This window comes from Nicotiana tomentosiformis, chromosome 9 (genome assembly GCF_000390325.3).
Source record: "Nicotiana tomentosiformis chromosome 9, ASM39032v3, whole genome shotgun sequence".
In the NCBI taxonomy this organism is placed as follows: Eukaryota; Viridiplantae; Streptophyta; class Magnoliopsida; order Solanales; family Solanaceae; genus Nicotiana; species Nicotiana tomentosiformis.
Genome location: NC_090820.1, coordinates 108,187,446 through 108,204,760, shown reverse-complemented (window position 1 = coordinate 108,204,760; position 17,315 = coordinate 108,187,446). Strand labels below are relative to the sequence as shown.

The window sequence follows — 17,315 nt, the reverse complement described above, 5'->3', positions numbered from 1 at the left end:
TATGGTCCGCGAACACAGAAGACCGGGTAAGAAATTTTATTAACCAGGGAAAAGGTGTGAGGCACTCCCGAATTCCGTGGTTTCAATATGATCGCTTAGCGATTAATATTTGACTTAATTATCTGAATTATTGCGTGTTTAAAACTTTTTATGTGTTACTGCTTCTATACCACTTTTAATTATTTTAAACAATTATAAATTTATTTAAACAAGTCACAGTGTCGTGCATTTATTGTTTTCGTATACATCACAAATCACGCCGCGTGAAACGCATCCGTAATTTACGACATGTTTATTTTATTGTTATTTGAAGTTGGGTCAAGTCACGCGAACGAGCAACTGAAATTGAGGTTACGTATCATGACTATGCCACGGAAATCATACCCATAATCACATCAATTTATTATTAATCGCACCTAAAACAAACTACGAGATTCGAATATTATTTATTCTCGTAAGATTTTCGATTAGTGCGAGGCCAAATGGTATGGGAGGATGTGATTACCATGTTTGCATGTGACTCCTTTTGAATATAGTTCTGCGGGCTTTTGTAAGTACAACGGGCATACCAAAATTCTAGATGATTCAGAAAAAAGTTCTGAAATTATTTCCACTCAATTAAAGCAAATTACATCCAAGTGACCAGAGAATGAGACTTACGAGAGAACACAACGTATATATTATGTAAAAATTATGCTCGATCAGTATTGAGCAAACTTCATTTATAGCCGGCCGCTAGAAACTAGTATCATCCGCTAGTTAAAAAATTACAGTATGTATTTTATAGTCCAAAACTAATTAAAAGGCTAGCCATCGACCCAACTATCAAAGAAACACAATTTCGTCCTTCGTCCAAAAACCTCTCTTCTCCAATTCCAACTCAAGTTCCAAAGTAGAAAAATGAAATCTAAGATAAGAAGCAGGAATTTGAGATCTTCAATGCCGATGTATTATACATACATAAAGCCAGGAGCGTTGGCACAACTCCTAAATCATGGCCAAATGATGCTCAATCTCCAATTGCAATGTGCCAGCAAATACCCAATTCAGAACATACCTCTTAGCACCAACCACAAAGGACTTAATTCCTTGTTTCAATTTGAAGATTGCGAACCACCGTCACTATATAAATTGTGTTACTTCTTCTGGTTTCTTCTTCTCTTCCTATAACAAAAAAAAAAACAGAAATCCCAACCAAAAAAACCAAAAAAAAAAAAAAAAACGTAAAAGGGTAAAGAGCAAAGCAAACCTCACCCATTGATGTTGTTGGATATGGATACAAGTAGCTGATAAGCTTAAAGAGAAAAAGAGAGAGACACTAAATTGTTTCTCTTTTTAAGTTTTTTTTGTTTTTGTGAGAGTGTGAGTACTGTTTGGTATTATTCTCAAGAAAGTTCAAAAGAGAAGTGGTGAGCATGGGCTACATAGAGATCAACGAGGCACTCATTAATTTTCATCATCTAAAAAAGCATAACTGGCGTAGCTTTTTATATAGGTGGCACGTGTGACGGACATATACTTTGCTATTTTAGGTGGGTTTTTAGTTTATGTGGCTTTAGGATTAATGTAAGTAGTACATTTACGTTAAATTGGTGCAACGAAGAAATTAATGTGCTTAGTAGATTGTATTTACATCAATGAAGTGTTCTGTACAAAATAGACATTTTAGGCTATTAGATGTAATATGTTTGGAGCGGAAGGCCATTTTCTATCAATGAGCAAAAATATGGGCTATTAAATTTTGAGGGGCTATAGATGGTAATTTTCTCATCAGTATTTGACTTAATTGAAAGCGAACCACAAAGAGCTAGGCCCTTCTGAAAGAGGCAGGCCTTTGTAGAGTGTAACATGGGCCTGAAGTTGAGCCACAAAAACATGAGATTTTTACATGCCTAATCCTTTATTTAATATTATTTTCATTAATGATAGTATTCTTCATTTATTCCATAAATGGCAATTTATTTTTATAATTCTAGCATATTTTAAAAATAAACTGACCCTCAAATTAAGGAGTTAGTTTTATTCTAATAATATATATATCGTTTCTCTCTCATCATTATAGTAAAACTTTCCTTTTTTTCACTCCTTTGTAACGGCAACCACCCCTCCCCCCCGTCCCTCCCTTTATTGTTGCTACCTTCTATCTCCATTCTTACCTATAAAAAATAAATTTAAATATTTTTACTTATATATATATATATATATATATATATATATAACCTATATTTTTCAACTAAAATATGCATATATTTTTTATATTAATAATGTGATTAGCTGGAATTTATTTATGGGATGGTTCATGGTATGTTTAAGATATAAAATATTTTATACTAGAAATATACCATAAATATAAAAATATTTAAGAAAAGAACTATGCATATACTAGTATATTTGTAGAATATTTACAGTATAAAACTTAATTATTCTGAAGTAAACACTATATATAATTAATATATTTGTAAAATATTTAAAGTGTCAATTAATATACTTGTTATATATCATTTAGATTTAAATATACAAACATGAAAGAATCAAAAATCAAATAATATAAAATTAGTCAAACAAATGTTAAATAATATATGTATTATCATAAAAGTAGTGTCGGGAATTAAGGGAGCTTAGGAGATAAATAAGGGACAAATCTTTATGTTACAAAGGTGCAGGCATATTGTTGGGGTTTCCGTTTTGGTTAGGTTATGCTATAGAAGAAATATTTTTGTTGCTACTATTGATATATTAAGTTTGCTGCTACCAAGATGTATTATTTTTTTTAAATATTGCTTAGTTATGTAAAGATTGAGACTCGAAACAAGCAGCATAGCCAGGCTCGAATTTGAGCCTTGTCCAGGATTGACCGGCCAGTGGGCCTGCCAATGTGGTCATGCGAGGCCCATTTGGATTCACGCCCATTGAGCCTAAATCCATACTCTGAAGAGTCTGGCATTGACATAAAATCCGTCCAACATTAAACAAAGCAAGAGTAGAAATGAATGTAATTCAGAAGCTGTCAATTCTATTATTTTAACTAAATACATGGCTGAAGAGATGAACAATCATGCACTAGGTGTAAAGCATAATATAAATTACAAATTTCGTTAATCTAATACTAAATCTATGCATCCTATTCATTATCCTTTGTAAAACATCTCCTCCTGGGATGTATACTTCCCATTGTTCTCCAACCAAGCCTCTTAATTTACAAGGAAAAAGCCATTGGTCAGCAGGAATCATTTTTAACAAGATCAGATGACCACGCGCAGCAGGAAAATGAACAAACAACAGATTATAATTTGTCACTACTGCAGGAATCATTTTTAACATGGATCGTCATTTTTAGAAGATAAATCAATCTTTATTAGATGCTATATCAATCCTAGAACGATTCCTGCAGATGAGATTTCAACATACCTAAAGCAAGAAATCACAAAACTGAGACCAAATAAAGGTCTGAAATCCAGAAGATCAACCTCAGCTATTGCAGGGTGAGGATATTGGATCCATCCCATGGCCCATGTGAAAGAACATGAAGTTGATTTTTTGAAGTAAATTGATGTCATTGTATATATCAATATGGACATTTTTCAACTATAAATAGGTGCCTCTACCTTCATTTGTAATCACACCAAAATAAAGAGAAAGAGAGTGATTTACAAAGTAAGAAGCAAAATACTTTATGAGTAAAAATATAAAAAGTTTGAGCGGTATCGTAGTGAGCTGGAAAAATAAAAAAAGTGTTATTTCTTTTGAGTGTTTAGTGGTCTTGGAATATTTTACTCGGTACCACAAAGTGTAAAATCCTCGCTATAGTGAAATCAGTTGCTCCTCTCGGGCCGTGGTTTTTCCCTTATTCAGAAGAGTTTTCTACGTAAACATCTCGGTATCTTTGTTTCTCTTATAATCACCGCTGGTTACAGTATTTTAGTAATCCGCATTTATTATAGTTGTATACCGTAAATATTATTTCTGTGGAAGTTAATTTTCTCAACAACTGGTATCAGAGCACATGTTCTGCTTATTCACAGAAATATTATTTACAGTCAATTTTACTCTATGACAAAAAAAAATGTCAGGAGTAAAGTATGAAGTAACAAGATTCAGTGGTAATGGCGGTTTTTCCATATGGCAAAGAAAGATGAAGGACCTGCTAATCCAAAAAGAGTTAGACATTGTACTAGATGGAAAAGTGGCAAAGCCAGAAACCATGAAAGTAGAGGAATGTGCAGTCATGGATAAGAAGTCGGCTAGTGCAATCAGCCTGCACTTGTTCGATGAGGTACTCAATAATGTCGGGGATGAAAATAGTGCATGTGATATTTGGAAAAGACTAGAAAGTCTATACATGTTCAAATCCTTAACAAACAAGTTATTTTTGAGAAAATAATTTTATGCCATCCATATGAATGATTTATGCCATCCATATGAATGAAGGTACAAATTTCTTGTCCCATTTAAATATGTTCAATGGATTAATCACGCAACTGAAAAACCTTGGAGAAACAATCACTGAATTAGATAAGGCTATCATGCTTCTAAACTCGTTGCCATCTTCCTATGATAATTTGGCAACAACCATCCTGCATGGAAGAGATACCATCGATTTAAAGGAGGTCACATCAACCATCCTACTCAATGATAAGATGAGGAAGAAGCCCGCAAATTAGGGACAGACTCTTATCATGGAAAACAGAGGAAGAGGTTTTTATAGAGCATTGAGTAACCGTGATAAATTCAAATTCCGTGGAAAGTCCAAAAATCGGTCAAAGGGTAGAACTTGCTACAGTTACGGTCAACACGGTCACTTCAAAAAAGATTGCCCAAAGAAAGGTCGAGGCGAGAGTAGTGGCCAGAAGAATGATCACAGTCGCTGCAGTGCACAACGATGATTCGGTAGTTCTCTTCGTTCATGAGGAGGGGGAATGCATGCACTTAGCAAGCCAAGAGTCAGAATGGGTGTTTGATATAACATCCTACCATGCCACACCGATAAGAGAATTCTGCTGTAGGTACAAAGTAGGAGACTCTAGAATGGTCAAGATGAAAAATACCAGTCACTCAAAGATTGCGGGGATTAGCAATATTTGTATCAAGACAAATGTTGGATGCACATTAGTTTTAAAAGATGTGCGACACGTACCAGATCTGCGAACGAATTTGATTTTAGGGATCGCTCTACATCGAGACGGGTACGAGAATCACTTCGCCAATACGAATTGGAGACTCACCAAGGGATCATTGGTGATTGCTAAAGGAGTTTCTCCCTACACATTGTACAAGACAACCGTTGAGATATGTGAAGATGGATTACATTCGACTTTAGATAATACGCCTACATATTTATGGCACCGGAGATTGGGCCATATCAATGATAATGGACTACAAATCCTATCCAAAAGTTCATTCATCCCATTTTTAAAAAGGTACAACTCTGAATTCTTGTGATTATTATTTATTTGGAAAACAACACAGGGTATCATTTCAAGCAACTCATGGAAGAAAATTAAATATACTTGATTTAGTATATTCTGATATTTGTGGTCCAATGGATGTAGAATCAATGGGAGGTAACAAATATTTTCTAACATTTATTGATGATGCTTCACAAAAATTGTGGGTTTATTTCTTAAGAACCAAAGACCAGGTATTTCAAGTATTTCAGATATTCCATGCTCTGGTGGAAAGGAAGACATGTCAAAAATTAAATCGCCTCAGGACAGACAATGGAGGAGAGTATACTTCAAAGTTGTTTGAAGACTACTGCTCAAGCCATGGAATCAGACATGAGAAGACAGTTCCTGGAACCCCACAACACAATGGTGTAGCTGAAATGATGAATCGCACTATTGTCGAAAAAGTGAGAAGTATGCTCAAAGTGAAAAAACTACCTAAGTCATTTTGGGGTGAAGCAATTCGCACAACATGTTACTTGATTAACAGAAGTCCATCAGTTCCATTGGAGTTTGACATTCCAGAGAAAGTCTGGACCAACAAAGAGGTGTCCTACTGCCATCTGAAAGTGTTTGGATGTAAAACTTTTGCACATGTGTCGAAGGAGCAGAGAACGAAGTTGGATGACAAAGCTATTCTGTGTATCTTCATCGGTTATGGAGATGAAGAGTTCGGCTACAGATTGTGGGACCCAGAAAGGAAAAAGATCACCAGAAGCGAAGATGTGATCTTCAGAGAAAATGTGGTCGGAATTGATAGTGATCAATCAACAAATACCAAAAATGATAATGGTACAGTTACTAAATTTGTTACTACTCCTACTGTACCTATACGTAATCCTTCCACAGGTGAAGAATGGCACACGGAAGGCATAGATAAAGAGGTTGCGGAGTAGGGGGACAACCCTAGTCAACCAGAGGAAGAAGGAAAACAACAACTACAAGAAGAAGGACAACAACCTTTGAGAAGATCTAAAAGAGAGAAGGTAGAGTCCATAAGATATCCTTCTTTGGAGTATATCCTCGTCACTGATGAGGGTGAGCCAGAGAATTTCAAGGAGGTGCTATCTCATCCGGAACAAATCCAGTGAATGGAAGCCACGCAAGAAGAGATGAATTCTTTACAGAAGAATGATACGTATGAACTGGTTGAACTTCCAAAAGTCAAAAGACCACTCAAGTTCAAGTGGGTCTTTAAGCTCAAGAAAGATGGAAATGGCAAGCTGGTCAGACACAAATCTCGATTGGTGGTAAAAGGTTTCGAACAAAAGAAAGGTATTGATTTTGATGACATTTTCTCACCTGTTGTCAAAATGACTTATATTCGAACAATCTCGAGCTTGACAGCTAGCCTAGATCTTGAAGTGGAGCTGTTGAACGTGAAAACTGCGTTTCTACATGGAGATTTGGAAGAAGAGATCTATATGGAGCAGCCAGAAGGTTTTGATGTAAAGGCAAAGAAACACATGGTGTGCAAGTTGAAAGTGAGTCTTTATGGGATGAAACAAGTACGTAGGCAGTGGTACAAGATGTTTGACTCATTCATAAGAAGTCAAACGTACACAAAGACTTTTTCAGATCCATGTGTATACAATAAGAAATTTTCTAACATTAACTTTATCATCTTGTTGTTATATGTGGATGACATGCTTATTGTAGGACTCAAGACAAGAAGTTGATTGCCAAGGTGAAGGAAGATTTGTCCTAAGTCATTTGACATAAAAGACTTGGCTCTAGCACGACAAATTCTAGGAATTAAGATTGTCCGAGATAGGACAAATGGTAAGTTGTTGTTGTCACAACATAAGTATATTGAACGTATACTTTAACGCTTCAACATGATGAGTGCTAAACCAGTTAGCACGCCTCTTGCTAGTCATATGCAGTTGAGCAAGACAATGTGTCCTCCAACAAAGGAAGATAAAGAAAGAATGGCTAAAGTTCCATATTCCTCTGCCGTCGGGAGCCTGATGTATGCAATGGTATGTACCAGACATGATATTGCTCATGGTGTCGGTACTGTTAGTAGGTTTCTTGATAATCCCAGAAAAGAACATTGTGAAGCTGTGAAGTGAATACTTAGGTATCTAGAAGGAACCTTAGATTAATGCTTATATTTTGGGAGATAAGATCCAGTCTTGAAGGGCTACACAGATGTTGATATGGCTGGTGATCTTGATAATCGTAAATCTACTACAGGATACTTGTTCACTTTTTCAGTGGGAGCTATATCATGACAATCAAAGTTGCAGAAGTGTGTTGCACTCTCTACAGCTAAAGCAGAGTATATTATCGCTACTGAAGTTGGCAAAGAGATGGTTTGGCTGAAATGGTTCCTTCGAGAGCTTGGATTACATCAAAAGGAGTATGTCGTCTATTGTGATAGTCAAAGTGCAATAGACCTGAGAAACAATACCATGTATCATGCAAGGACGAAGCATATCGACGTGAGATATCACTGGATTCGAGAAAGGATAGAGGATGGATCTATGCAGGTCAAGAAGATCCATACAAGTGAGAATCTTTCAAATATGCTGACTAAGGTGGTACCAAGAGACAAGTTTGAGTTATGCAAAGAACTTGTCGGCATGAACTCTATATGAAAAACTGGAGTTACCTCCTTCAAGTGCATGGGACTGGAGGGGGAGCTTTATTGGGTCCATCCCATGGCCCATGTGAAAGAAGATGAAACTTTCTTTTGGTTTTGTCAAGCCAACCAATTTAGAAGTTTAATTTGGGCAGCTATTTTTTTGAAGTAAATTAATGTCATTGCATACATCAATATGTGCATTCTTCAACTATAAATAGGTGCCTCTACCTTTATTTATAATTATACCAAAATAAAGAGAAAGAGAGTGATTTACAGAGTAAGAAGAAAATACTTTGTGAGGAAAAATATAGAGAGTTTGAGCGGTATTATAGTGAGGTGAAAAAAATCAAAAGAGAATTATTTCTTTTGAGTGTTTAGTGGTCTTGGAGTATTTTATTCGATACCACAAAGTGTAAAATCCTTGCTATAGTGAAATCAGTTGATACTCTTGGGCCGTGAGTTTTTTGTTATTCAGAAGGGTTTTTCACGTAAAAATCTCGGTGTCCTTGTTTCTCTTAATATTACCGTTAGTTACAATATTTTAATAATCCGCATTTATTATAATCATATACCGTGAATATTATTTTTGTGGGGATTAATTTTTCCAACGGAGGAAACAACAAGAAATACACAGCTTCTTCAGCTCAAACCAGCTAGGATGCAGAAGAACAAAAAAGAACCCATAATGACTTCGAAAATCCCAGAAATAGTGAAGTTAGGCAGCCAGCTTTGAACCATTTTTGATTTTTTCGCCTTTTAGATTGGAATTCCAGAGTGTTTTTAGCTACTGGTGTGTGTGTGGAAGATGAAAATGAGGGCGTGATTGAATGTGTATAGGATCTGTATAGAATATGAGTAAGTTCTTTGAAGAAATGCAGAAATCAGTGTGAAGAGAAAAATGAATTTTGTAGAGGAGTGTGTGTTCAGTCAGGTCACTTTATGAGAGAATGAGTAAGGGAATATATATATATAAGAAAAGATGAGGGTAAGGTCTGTGAGGAGAGGGAATGTCCAGAGTCTGTTATTAGAGAATATGAGTGTGTGTATCTGTCAAAATACAGAAAATGATTCCCTTATTTCTAGGTAAACAGTTGTAACTTTCTTTTACTCTCTTTTGCACTCCTACTCTTTCTCATTTTTTGCAAATCAATCCTTTCTACATCCTCCTAGAATCTTCTATCACTTTTACTTCTTAATTTACCCCTTTTCCTTTTCTTTTACCTCTGGTTAACACAACAAACAACTAGGCTTGGGCCTAAAGAAACTAGCCCCTAGTCTCACACTCACTACCTGCCCTTTCCTATTGGACCATATAATTCTAATGGGCCTGTGTACCCGAAACTGGCCCAATTTCTATGAGGCTAAGCCTAAGGATAAACACACACGAGGTTCAAAACTGAATTGGACAAATAAAAATCAAATCAATTAATAACTAAACACAACTATACTAATTAACCTGTGCAATTAACTAAATTTATAGAGCTAATCACTAATTAAATCTATGTGGTTACACTAAATATGAATAGTAAAAAGTAGCATTTTTATTGAGACTCTAAGCATAGGGAGGGACAAACTTGTTATTTATTAAAATTTTAATGAATCTTTACACATAAAATTTATACATCACATAAAAAATATTAAATTCATATGAAACTGGACTGTAAGGCTGCATTTGCCTTTGTACTCGGTATGTGTTTATAACAACCTTATCAACATTAGTATGTTATATACGCAATATCTATGTGTGTATAATTCTCTATTTACTTAGCCTATTGTTAGAGTCCATTTAAGTGGCCCACAACCTAGTGGCCCAATAGGCCCGACTAAGTCTGGGCTTGTCCAGATTATATATATTTTAATTTCACTCATTATGTGTGTGTCCTGTAAATATAAATAGGCGTTTGTAATTGTTCATTTTGTATTGAAGTATAACATGTTAGATTAGTTTTGGGGTCAATATGTAAATAACACAAATTTAGAGTCTTTTATTATTATTGTTAGAGTAGGTCGGTTAATTAGTTAGTGGAGCTATATATTACAGCTTGTACACCTATGTACAATTTATTCAGTTAATGCCATAAGTAAAAATTCCCAATGATGCTTGTCTGCTTCACTTTTCTTCTTCATTTCCATGGCTAATTCTAACATGGTGTCAGAGCCATAAGAGAGTGAATTGCTTGTGTTGTGGTTGATATCACTCGCATAGCTGGACAATTCGTAAGTTTCTCAAGTTCAATATTTCGACATTTCTCTGGTTTTCTTTCTTTGAGCTTCTTTGTTTATCTCCAATGACGGAAGAAACAATTGATCACACTCATCCCTTATATTTGCAACCTTCTAATATGCCTGGTCTGGTTTTGACTCCGATCGAACTCACTGGATCTGAGAATTACGGTCTACGGAGTAGATCAATGCGACTCGCACTGAAAGGAAAACATAAGCTAGGGTTTGTAACAGGAACTTGTACAAAGTCACTGTTCAAGTAGGCGCTTCATGATGAGGAGTGGGAGACATGTAATGCGATTGCCCATTCATGGATTATGAACTCATTTTCAAAGAAATTAACCAGTGGAATCATTTATGCATATGATGCTCGTGCCGTATGGGGAGACCTTAAGGAGCGTTTTGACAAAGTGAATCGAGTAAGGATCTTCAATTGCACCGTGAAATTTTGAAATTATCGCAAGGAAGTGATATTGTTGTTGTGTACTTTATCAAACTGAAAGAATTGTGGGCTGAGTATGACGTTTTAGTGCCTTTTCCAAATTGTGGTTGTCAAAAAATTGAAGGAGCATGTGGTACATCTTCAGCAATAAAGGATGATGAAGTTTTTGAATGGTCTCAATAATACCTATGATCAAGCACGTAGGCAGATCCTCAAGAAGATAGTTGATCCAACACTCAATCAAGCGTATGCCATGATCACACAAGATGAGATCCAACAAACCATAAGCACCAGTAACACTGGGATAAACTAGGTTGATCCTATATCATTACAAGTTGGGAGAGGTCAGCCATATCGCTAGATGAAACAACCTGTGCAGTGTGAGCATTGTCACATGAGAGGACACACTAAGGAGAATTGCTACAAGCTAATTGGCTATCCAGATGGTTACAAGAATAACAGAGGACACCATACAAAAGGCCAATAATCAAAAGGTATTCTTTCATTAACTAACAATGTTGCAGGACCTGCTAATGTGAACATCACTCAAGGGACCTCACATGCCAGAAATGGAGACCTGCTAATGTGAATTTTCTCAACAAAGATGAACCTACTGAGATACAATCTCAAGCGCATATGGCAGGTACAACTGTCTCTCTTTCATCAAGTATGCATACAGAAAATTGGATAGTGGATTCAGGGGCTACATATCACATGGCTTCTACATTGAATCTACTAAGTGATGTGAAGAATGTTGATAATTCTGGAAACAATAAGGTTAGGTTGCCTAATGGAGATAGCACATATATCACACATATTGGTAGTGCTGGTTTGACAGGAGATACCAAGCTAAAAAATATGCTCTATGTCCCTAACATCAAGTTTAACCTAATGCCAGTTTCCAAACTAACTAGGGATTTATGTTGTACTGCCATCTTTCTGCCTGAATTATATATATTTCAGGATCTTTACAATGGCAGGGTGAAAGAGATTGGTAGGAGCATGATGGCTTGTATCTGCTGAAAGGAAGAAGTGTCAGGAATCTGGTAGCTCAAGCTAATGCAGCAAGCAAGACAAGTGCAGAATCTAGTAGATTGTGGCATAAAAGACTAGGTCATGCCTCTATTCTAGTAATGCAACATATCTCTTTTTACATCATAAAGTAGATCATGTTGTTCATGATAAGTGCACTGTTTACCCTTTGGCAAAGCATCCTAGGTTAAGCTTTCCTAATAGTGAGAGTAGAAGTACTAAGTCCTTTCAGTTAGTACATATGGATGTATGTGGATCATATCGAACAACAACCCATGATAATAAAAACTACTTTCTCATAGATGGGGATGATTTCTCCAGAGCAACTTGATTTTTTAATGCATTTTTGCAGAGTGAAACTATAGTTATTTTAAAACAATTTCTATGCATGGTGAAAACTCAATCTGATATTGCAATCAAGGTCATTAGGACTGATAATGAGACTAAATTCTTCAACAATGAGTGGAATGAGCGTTTATAGACACATGTTTTAATTTATCAGAGTAGCTGTGTGTATACACCATAGCAAAATGAATTAGTGGAAAGGAAACACTAGAACATTCTAGATATTGCAAGGGACTTGAAGTTTCAAGCATCTATCCCACATACATTTTGGGGTGAATGTGCGCAAACTGTAGTTTATATAATGAATATTGCCTTATAGAATTCTGGATGGGAAAAGTCCTTTTGAATTACTGTATGGTTGGGACCCTTCACTGGCCCACTTGAGGGTGTTTGGTTATTTGTGCCATACCACTAATGTGTTGAAGGAGGATAAATTTATAGCTAAAGCAAAATAAGCTGTGCTCATGGGCTATTCTACCACTCAAAAAAGCTACAAGCTATATGATTTATCTACTAACACCTTTTTTGTTAGCAAGGATGTTGTCTTTAGATAAAATGACTTTTTTTTTGCAAAGTCACACCAATAAACTGCTCCACCAATAGTGGATCAATATGTAGATTTTTTGTATGACATTCCTCCTTCAGTAACAGCATAAGAGGTAGAAGAATCAACTACACTTGTTGATGAAGTTGCTGACCAGATAGAAGATCCAATAGTAGACAGTACTGTTAATCCAGTACCTGTCTCAGATGTTCCTGGTACTAATTTAGAGATAGTAGAATCCCCATGCCTCTACACTCCTAACAATTATTCCACTAGTCTTCCCATGTATGAGTTCAATTCTACTATAGCAACTAGGCATTCTACCAGAACTAAACAACCTCCCATATAGTTGCAAGACTATGTGACCAATGGTCCAAAGTTTTCACATTTTGAATACCCCATTTCTAATTTCCTTTCATATGATCAACTATCACAGAAGTGCAGAAGAAGCATATTAGCTCTTTCAGCCTTAAGAGTGCCTCACACTTTCAAAGAGGCAGCAAAAGACCCTAAGTGGATTGAAGCAATGAAGCACGAAATATTTGCTTTGGAAGAAAACAAAACATGGGAAGTTGTTGACTCGCCTCCTGGGAAGAATGCCATACGATCTAAGTGGGTATACGAGATCAAGTATAAGGTTAATAGTGAGATAGAAAGATTTAAGGCTCGACTATTAGCTAAGGGATACAACCAACAAGAAGGGTTGGACTATAATGAAACTTTCTCACCAATTGCTAAATTGGTGACAGTTAGGTCAGTTATTAAACTTGCCGCCTCTAATGACTGAGAATTATACCAGATGGATGTATTTAATGCATTATTGAAAGGTGATTGATGGTAGGCTATAATCTCGTGCTTTAGCCGCTTATTGCACTAAAATTTACTGCACTTTAATTGAGTTTGAGCTTTAATTGCTAGTGTTCTGCACTAATTGTGTATTTTATGCCTTGTAGGAGGATTTCAAGCTATGTAAATGTTATGGAGATAATTCGAGTGATTTGGAGCTTTGAAGTCAGAGTAAAAGCCTAAGAAATTAAGCCGGGATGACGTTCGGAGGTCAAGGATCGAGCCTGGATATAAAAAAGCGAGCAAAATGAATTACTCTGAGAATTCACCGCAGCCGCGACGCGTGGGGCCCTGCGGCTGCACATTCTATTCCACGCGCCGCGGCTGCACATTTTTATATTATTGTCAAATTAAAAGCTGTTTGGATTTCCCCATAACCGCCCTACCTGGCGCGTCGCCCCATACGGCGCACCTGTGTATTTTTTACAAAGTATTTTCCAAATTCGCGTAGGAAAAGGTATTTTCGTTCGGGCCTGACCCTACTTAGTATAAATACATGGAAAAATATTATTTTTGGAAATTTTGACATATCTTAGACCTAAGTAAGCCAAGGAGGAGGTGGAGAAGCAAAACTCAAGGATTTTATCATTCAATCCTCACTCAAGACAAGAGTTTGGATTGTTTTATGTTTTCCTCTAACTTAAACATTGTTAAGATGAATTACTCCATATCCATAGAGTAGTTCTCTTTAGGGTTTGATAGATTTGGCATAGTGATACTTATTTGTGGATAAATAACTCTAGTTTTATGTATTGAATCGTTTTGGATGTTTTAATTATTGCATCTATATTCACTTGTTAGTGTAATCGAGAGAGATATAACTTGTGATATTGTTGCATTATATTTTGTTGGTTGAAGTCATTAATTCTTCTTAGTAATCGGAAGAGGCTAGTTGAATAATTTATTAAACTTAGTTAGGAGGATAATTGAGATAGGTTCTCCAAAAGACCAATCCACTATGAATTCTTGCATATCTTTACGTGCTTAAAATTGGTTCATCTAGTGAGGTTGAAACTTACTCTAGAGAGGAGTTTCTACTAATCAATTGAACTAATAATCAAGTAAATTCGAGAGAATCACTTGAACATTAAAAGTGAATTATCTAGATTTAAATACCAAACATTTATCTTGCACCTATCCTATTGACCCTATCTTCTCCCAATTGATAACTTCCTTTGCTTAATACTTGCGTTGATTGTCATTAGCCAATAGTATAGATTCTTAGTTAAATTTAGTTTTAATCACATAACCCTAAATTGTTGATCATCTTGGATAGAAATCTAGCTATAAACTACGATAATATTGTTTAACTCCAATCCCTGTGGATACGATATTTTAATTTACTATATTCGACTAGATAGCATATTTTATTGTGTTTTGCGCTCGTTAAATTTTGGCGTCGTTGCCGGGGATTGGTAATCAATAGTGTTTGAAATAGTCTGTAGTGCTAATTTAGGAATTTTTTATTTTATTTTATTTTATTTTCCCCTTTTTACATTTGGTGCTCTTTGATTGTGCGTATGCTACAAGTTAGATTGGTGCATGACTCGATCTTCTGATAAAGAATTGCAACCATACGAACTAGAAATTGATACGCAACTGCGATAGTTGAGGAAGGAAAGAAATATCACCGAGAAAGTAGATAAGGTTGTGCAATCCTCAACCAAGGAAGACATAGATGGAGAGGATGATAATGTTAATTTGACTGAGAGAGGGCAGCCCAACTCAGAGAGATAGCTGCAAGGGATGCTTAAGAAGCAACACTTAGAGATACACAAATTGCTTATGAGGAGGAGAGGGCTCGAAGAATAGCTCAGAATCAGCCCGTGGGTGTAGACCAGTTCAGAAACATAGCTCCCGGCCAAGGGAGACCATTTGGTGATTATGCTAGACCAGTTTACAACCAAGGCCTGTCAAGTGTGAGGCCACATCCAGTGGCAACTAATAATTTTGAGCTGAATCAAGGGTTGCTCCAAACGCTTCAAAATAGTTGCATTTTCAGAGGAAAGATAAACGAATATCCAAATAATCATCTGATGGACTTCGAGGAGATAATGAGCACCTTTCAATACAATGATGTGTCACAAGATGAAGCTTACCTAAGGGAATCCCCCTTCACACTTAAAGATGATGCAAAGTACTGGCATCGAAGCTTGCCCCAATAATCGATTAGAACATGGGAGGAGATGACCAAAAAATTTCTTGCTAAATATTTCTCCTCAGCTAAAACGGGCAAGTTTAGAAGAGAAATTCATAACTTACGTTACAATGAGACTGAAACTGTGTTTGAAGCTTGGGAGGGGTTTAAGGAGATAGTGCGAAAGTGTCAACATAACGGAATTGAACTCTAGATGCAACTCCAAGAATTTTGGGATGGATTGACACTGGCTTCACGCAGAACATTGAGCAACACAGCTTAAGGTCTGTTGATGAAGAAGACACCAGAGGAGATAGTCACTATTCTAGATGAATTGTCTAGAGATGCAAATCAGTGGCCCTATGAAATTGCTGAAAGAAGAAGATCAACTGGTATTCACTAGGTTGATGCTAACACATAGGTACAAGTTCAGCTTGATGCCATGGCAAAATAAATAAAGAAGTTGACTTTAGCTTTGATACATACTGAGCCTCATGTAGCATGTGATATATGTGAAAGAAGACACCCTACTCATGAGTGTCAAGCCTTAACTGAGGAAGTTAATGTTGTGGGTAATTATTACTTTAATGCAATGGGTCAGAAGCACCCCGGTTTTTGATAGAGTTCACCTAGGGGTACAACAAATGCATGTCAACAAAATAACTCCAGATTTCAAGGAGGTCCTGGTTTTGTGAATCAGCCGAGGCCGCAGTTTCAGCCTCAATAACCAATTCAGTCTGGATTAGAAGATCTAATGAAGTCATTCATTGTCAAGACTAATGAGAGATTGGATGCTCATGATGCAACTATCAAAGAACTTGGGACAGGTTTGCGTAACTTGGAGAGACAAGTGAGACAAATTGCAACTATATTATTTGAGAGAATTCCAGGTGCTCTGCCAGTTGATACTGAAAAGAATCCCAAAAAATGGTAAATACTGTAATCTTGAGAAGCAGACAAGTGTTGAAAGATCCCACTCCAATTCACAAAGAAGTTGCGCCTGAAAAAGAAAGTGGGAAGGAGCTGAAAATTGAAGATGATAAAAAGACTGAGAAAAAGAAAGGCAAGAAGGGAGCTGAGAAAAAGAAGAAGGAGGAAACTTCAAGAAGGGAGGAATCTGATGATGTAAGTAAGTACATGCATGTTTACCTTTTCCCCTGAAGCTTTATAGAGAGAAGCTGGACAAGCAATTTGAGAAATTTCTAGATATGTTGAAACAAGTTACTGTAAATTGGTCATTTACTGAAGTTCTCTCCCAAATGCCAACTTATGCTAAGTTCTTGAAGGAAATCCTGACAAAGAAGAGAAAGCTAGAAGAGACCTCAGTGGTTAAGCTCATAGAGTATTGCAGCGCGATCTTCCAAAACAAACTCCCACAGAAGTGTGAAAATCCAGAAGGTTTTACGATAACTTGCTTGTTAGGCACTCTTAATTTTGATAAGTCTTTGTGTGATTATGGTGATTCAATTAATTTAATGGCTTTTTCTATTTATAGGAAACTGGATAATGAGCTTGGAGAGATAAGGTCTGCACCAATATCTTTGCAGTTGGTAGACCAAATAACTATAATACCCGAGGGGATAGTGGAAGATGTATTAGTTCGGGTAGATAAGTTTGTCTTTACTGTAGATTTCATAGTGGTAAATATGGAGGAGAACAAGGAGGTCCCCCTCATCCTAGGAAGACCATTTTTAGCAACGGGTAGAGCTATA

General features: G+C 36.4%; 1 protein-coding gene and 2 long non-coding RNA genes across 4 annotated transcripts; 1 reads left to right on the top strand and 2 right to left on the bottom strand.

The window, feature by feature from the left end:
* Window positions 1-580: 580 nt before the first annotated feature.
* On the bottom strand, window positions 581-1,977 carry LOC104102400 (uncharacterized). Of its 2 annotated transcripts, none has more exons than XR_011411375.1 (2): window positions 1,250-1,977; window positions 581-1,164 (listed from the first exon to the last, which is right to left on the bottom strand). It is a non-coding gene; the product is annotated as an uncharacterized lncRNA (long non-coding RNA). The 2 variants fall into 2 exon arrangements; XR_687690.4 differs by having other exon boundaries at window positions 1,255-1,977.
* Window positions 1,978-2,993: 1,016 nt separating this feature from the next.
* Window positions 2,994-3,600, bottom strand: LOC138899625 (uncharacterized). Its single transcript, XR_011411374.1, has 2 exons — window positions 3,409-3,600; window positions 2,994-3,190 (listed from the first exon to the last, which is right to left on the bottom strand). It is a non-coding gene; the product is annotated as an uncharacterized lncRNA (long non-coding RNA).
* Window positions 3,601-11,335: 7,735 nt separating this feature from the next.
* LOC138899342 (uncharacterized) lies at window positions 11,336-13,407 on the top strand. Its single transcript, XM_070185506.1, has 4 exons — window positions 11,336-11,711; window positions 11,866-11,978; window positions 12,084-12,152; window positions 13,057-13,407. The coding sequence occupies exons 1-4, from the start codon at window positions 11,336-11,338 to the stop codon at window positions 13,405-13,407; spliced, it is 909 nt and encodes a 302-aa protein (XP_070041607.1).
* The last annotated feature ends 3,908 nt before the right edge of the window (window positions 13,408-17,315 follow it).

Coding starts and splice junctions, on each gene's coding strand:
- LOC138899342 (XM_070185506.1), top strand. CDS start 11,336: ATGGCAGGTACAACTGTCTCTCTTTCATCAAGTATGCATACAGAAAAT. Junction 11,979..12,083: donor TTCAGTTAGTACATATGGAT/GTATGTGGATCA, acceptor GCATTTTTGCAG/AGTGAAACTATAGTTATTTT. Junction 12,153..13,056: donor AATCTGATATTGCAATCAAG/GTCATTAGGACT, acceptor CAACTATCACAG/AAGTGCAGAAGAAGCATATT.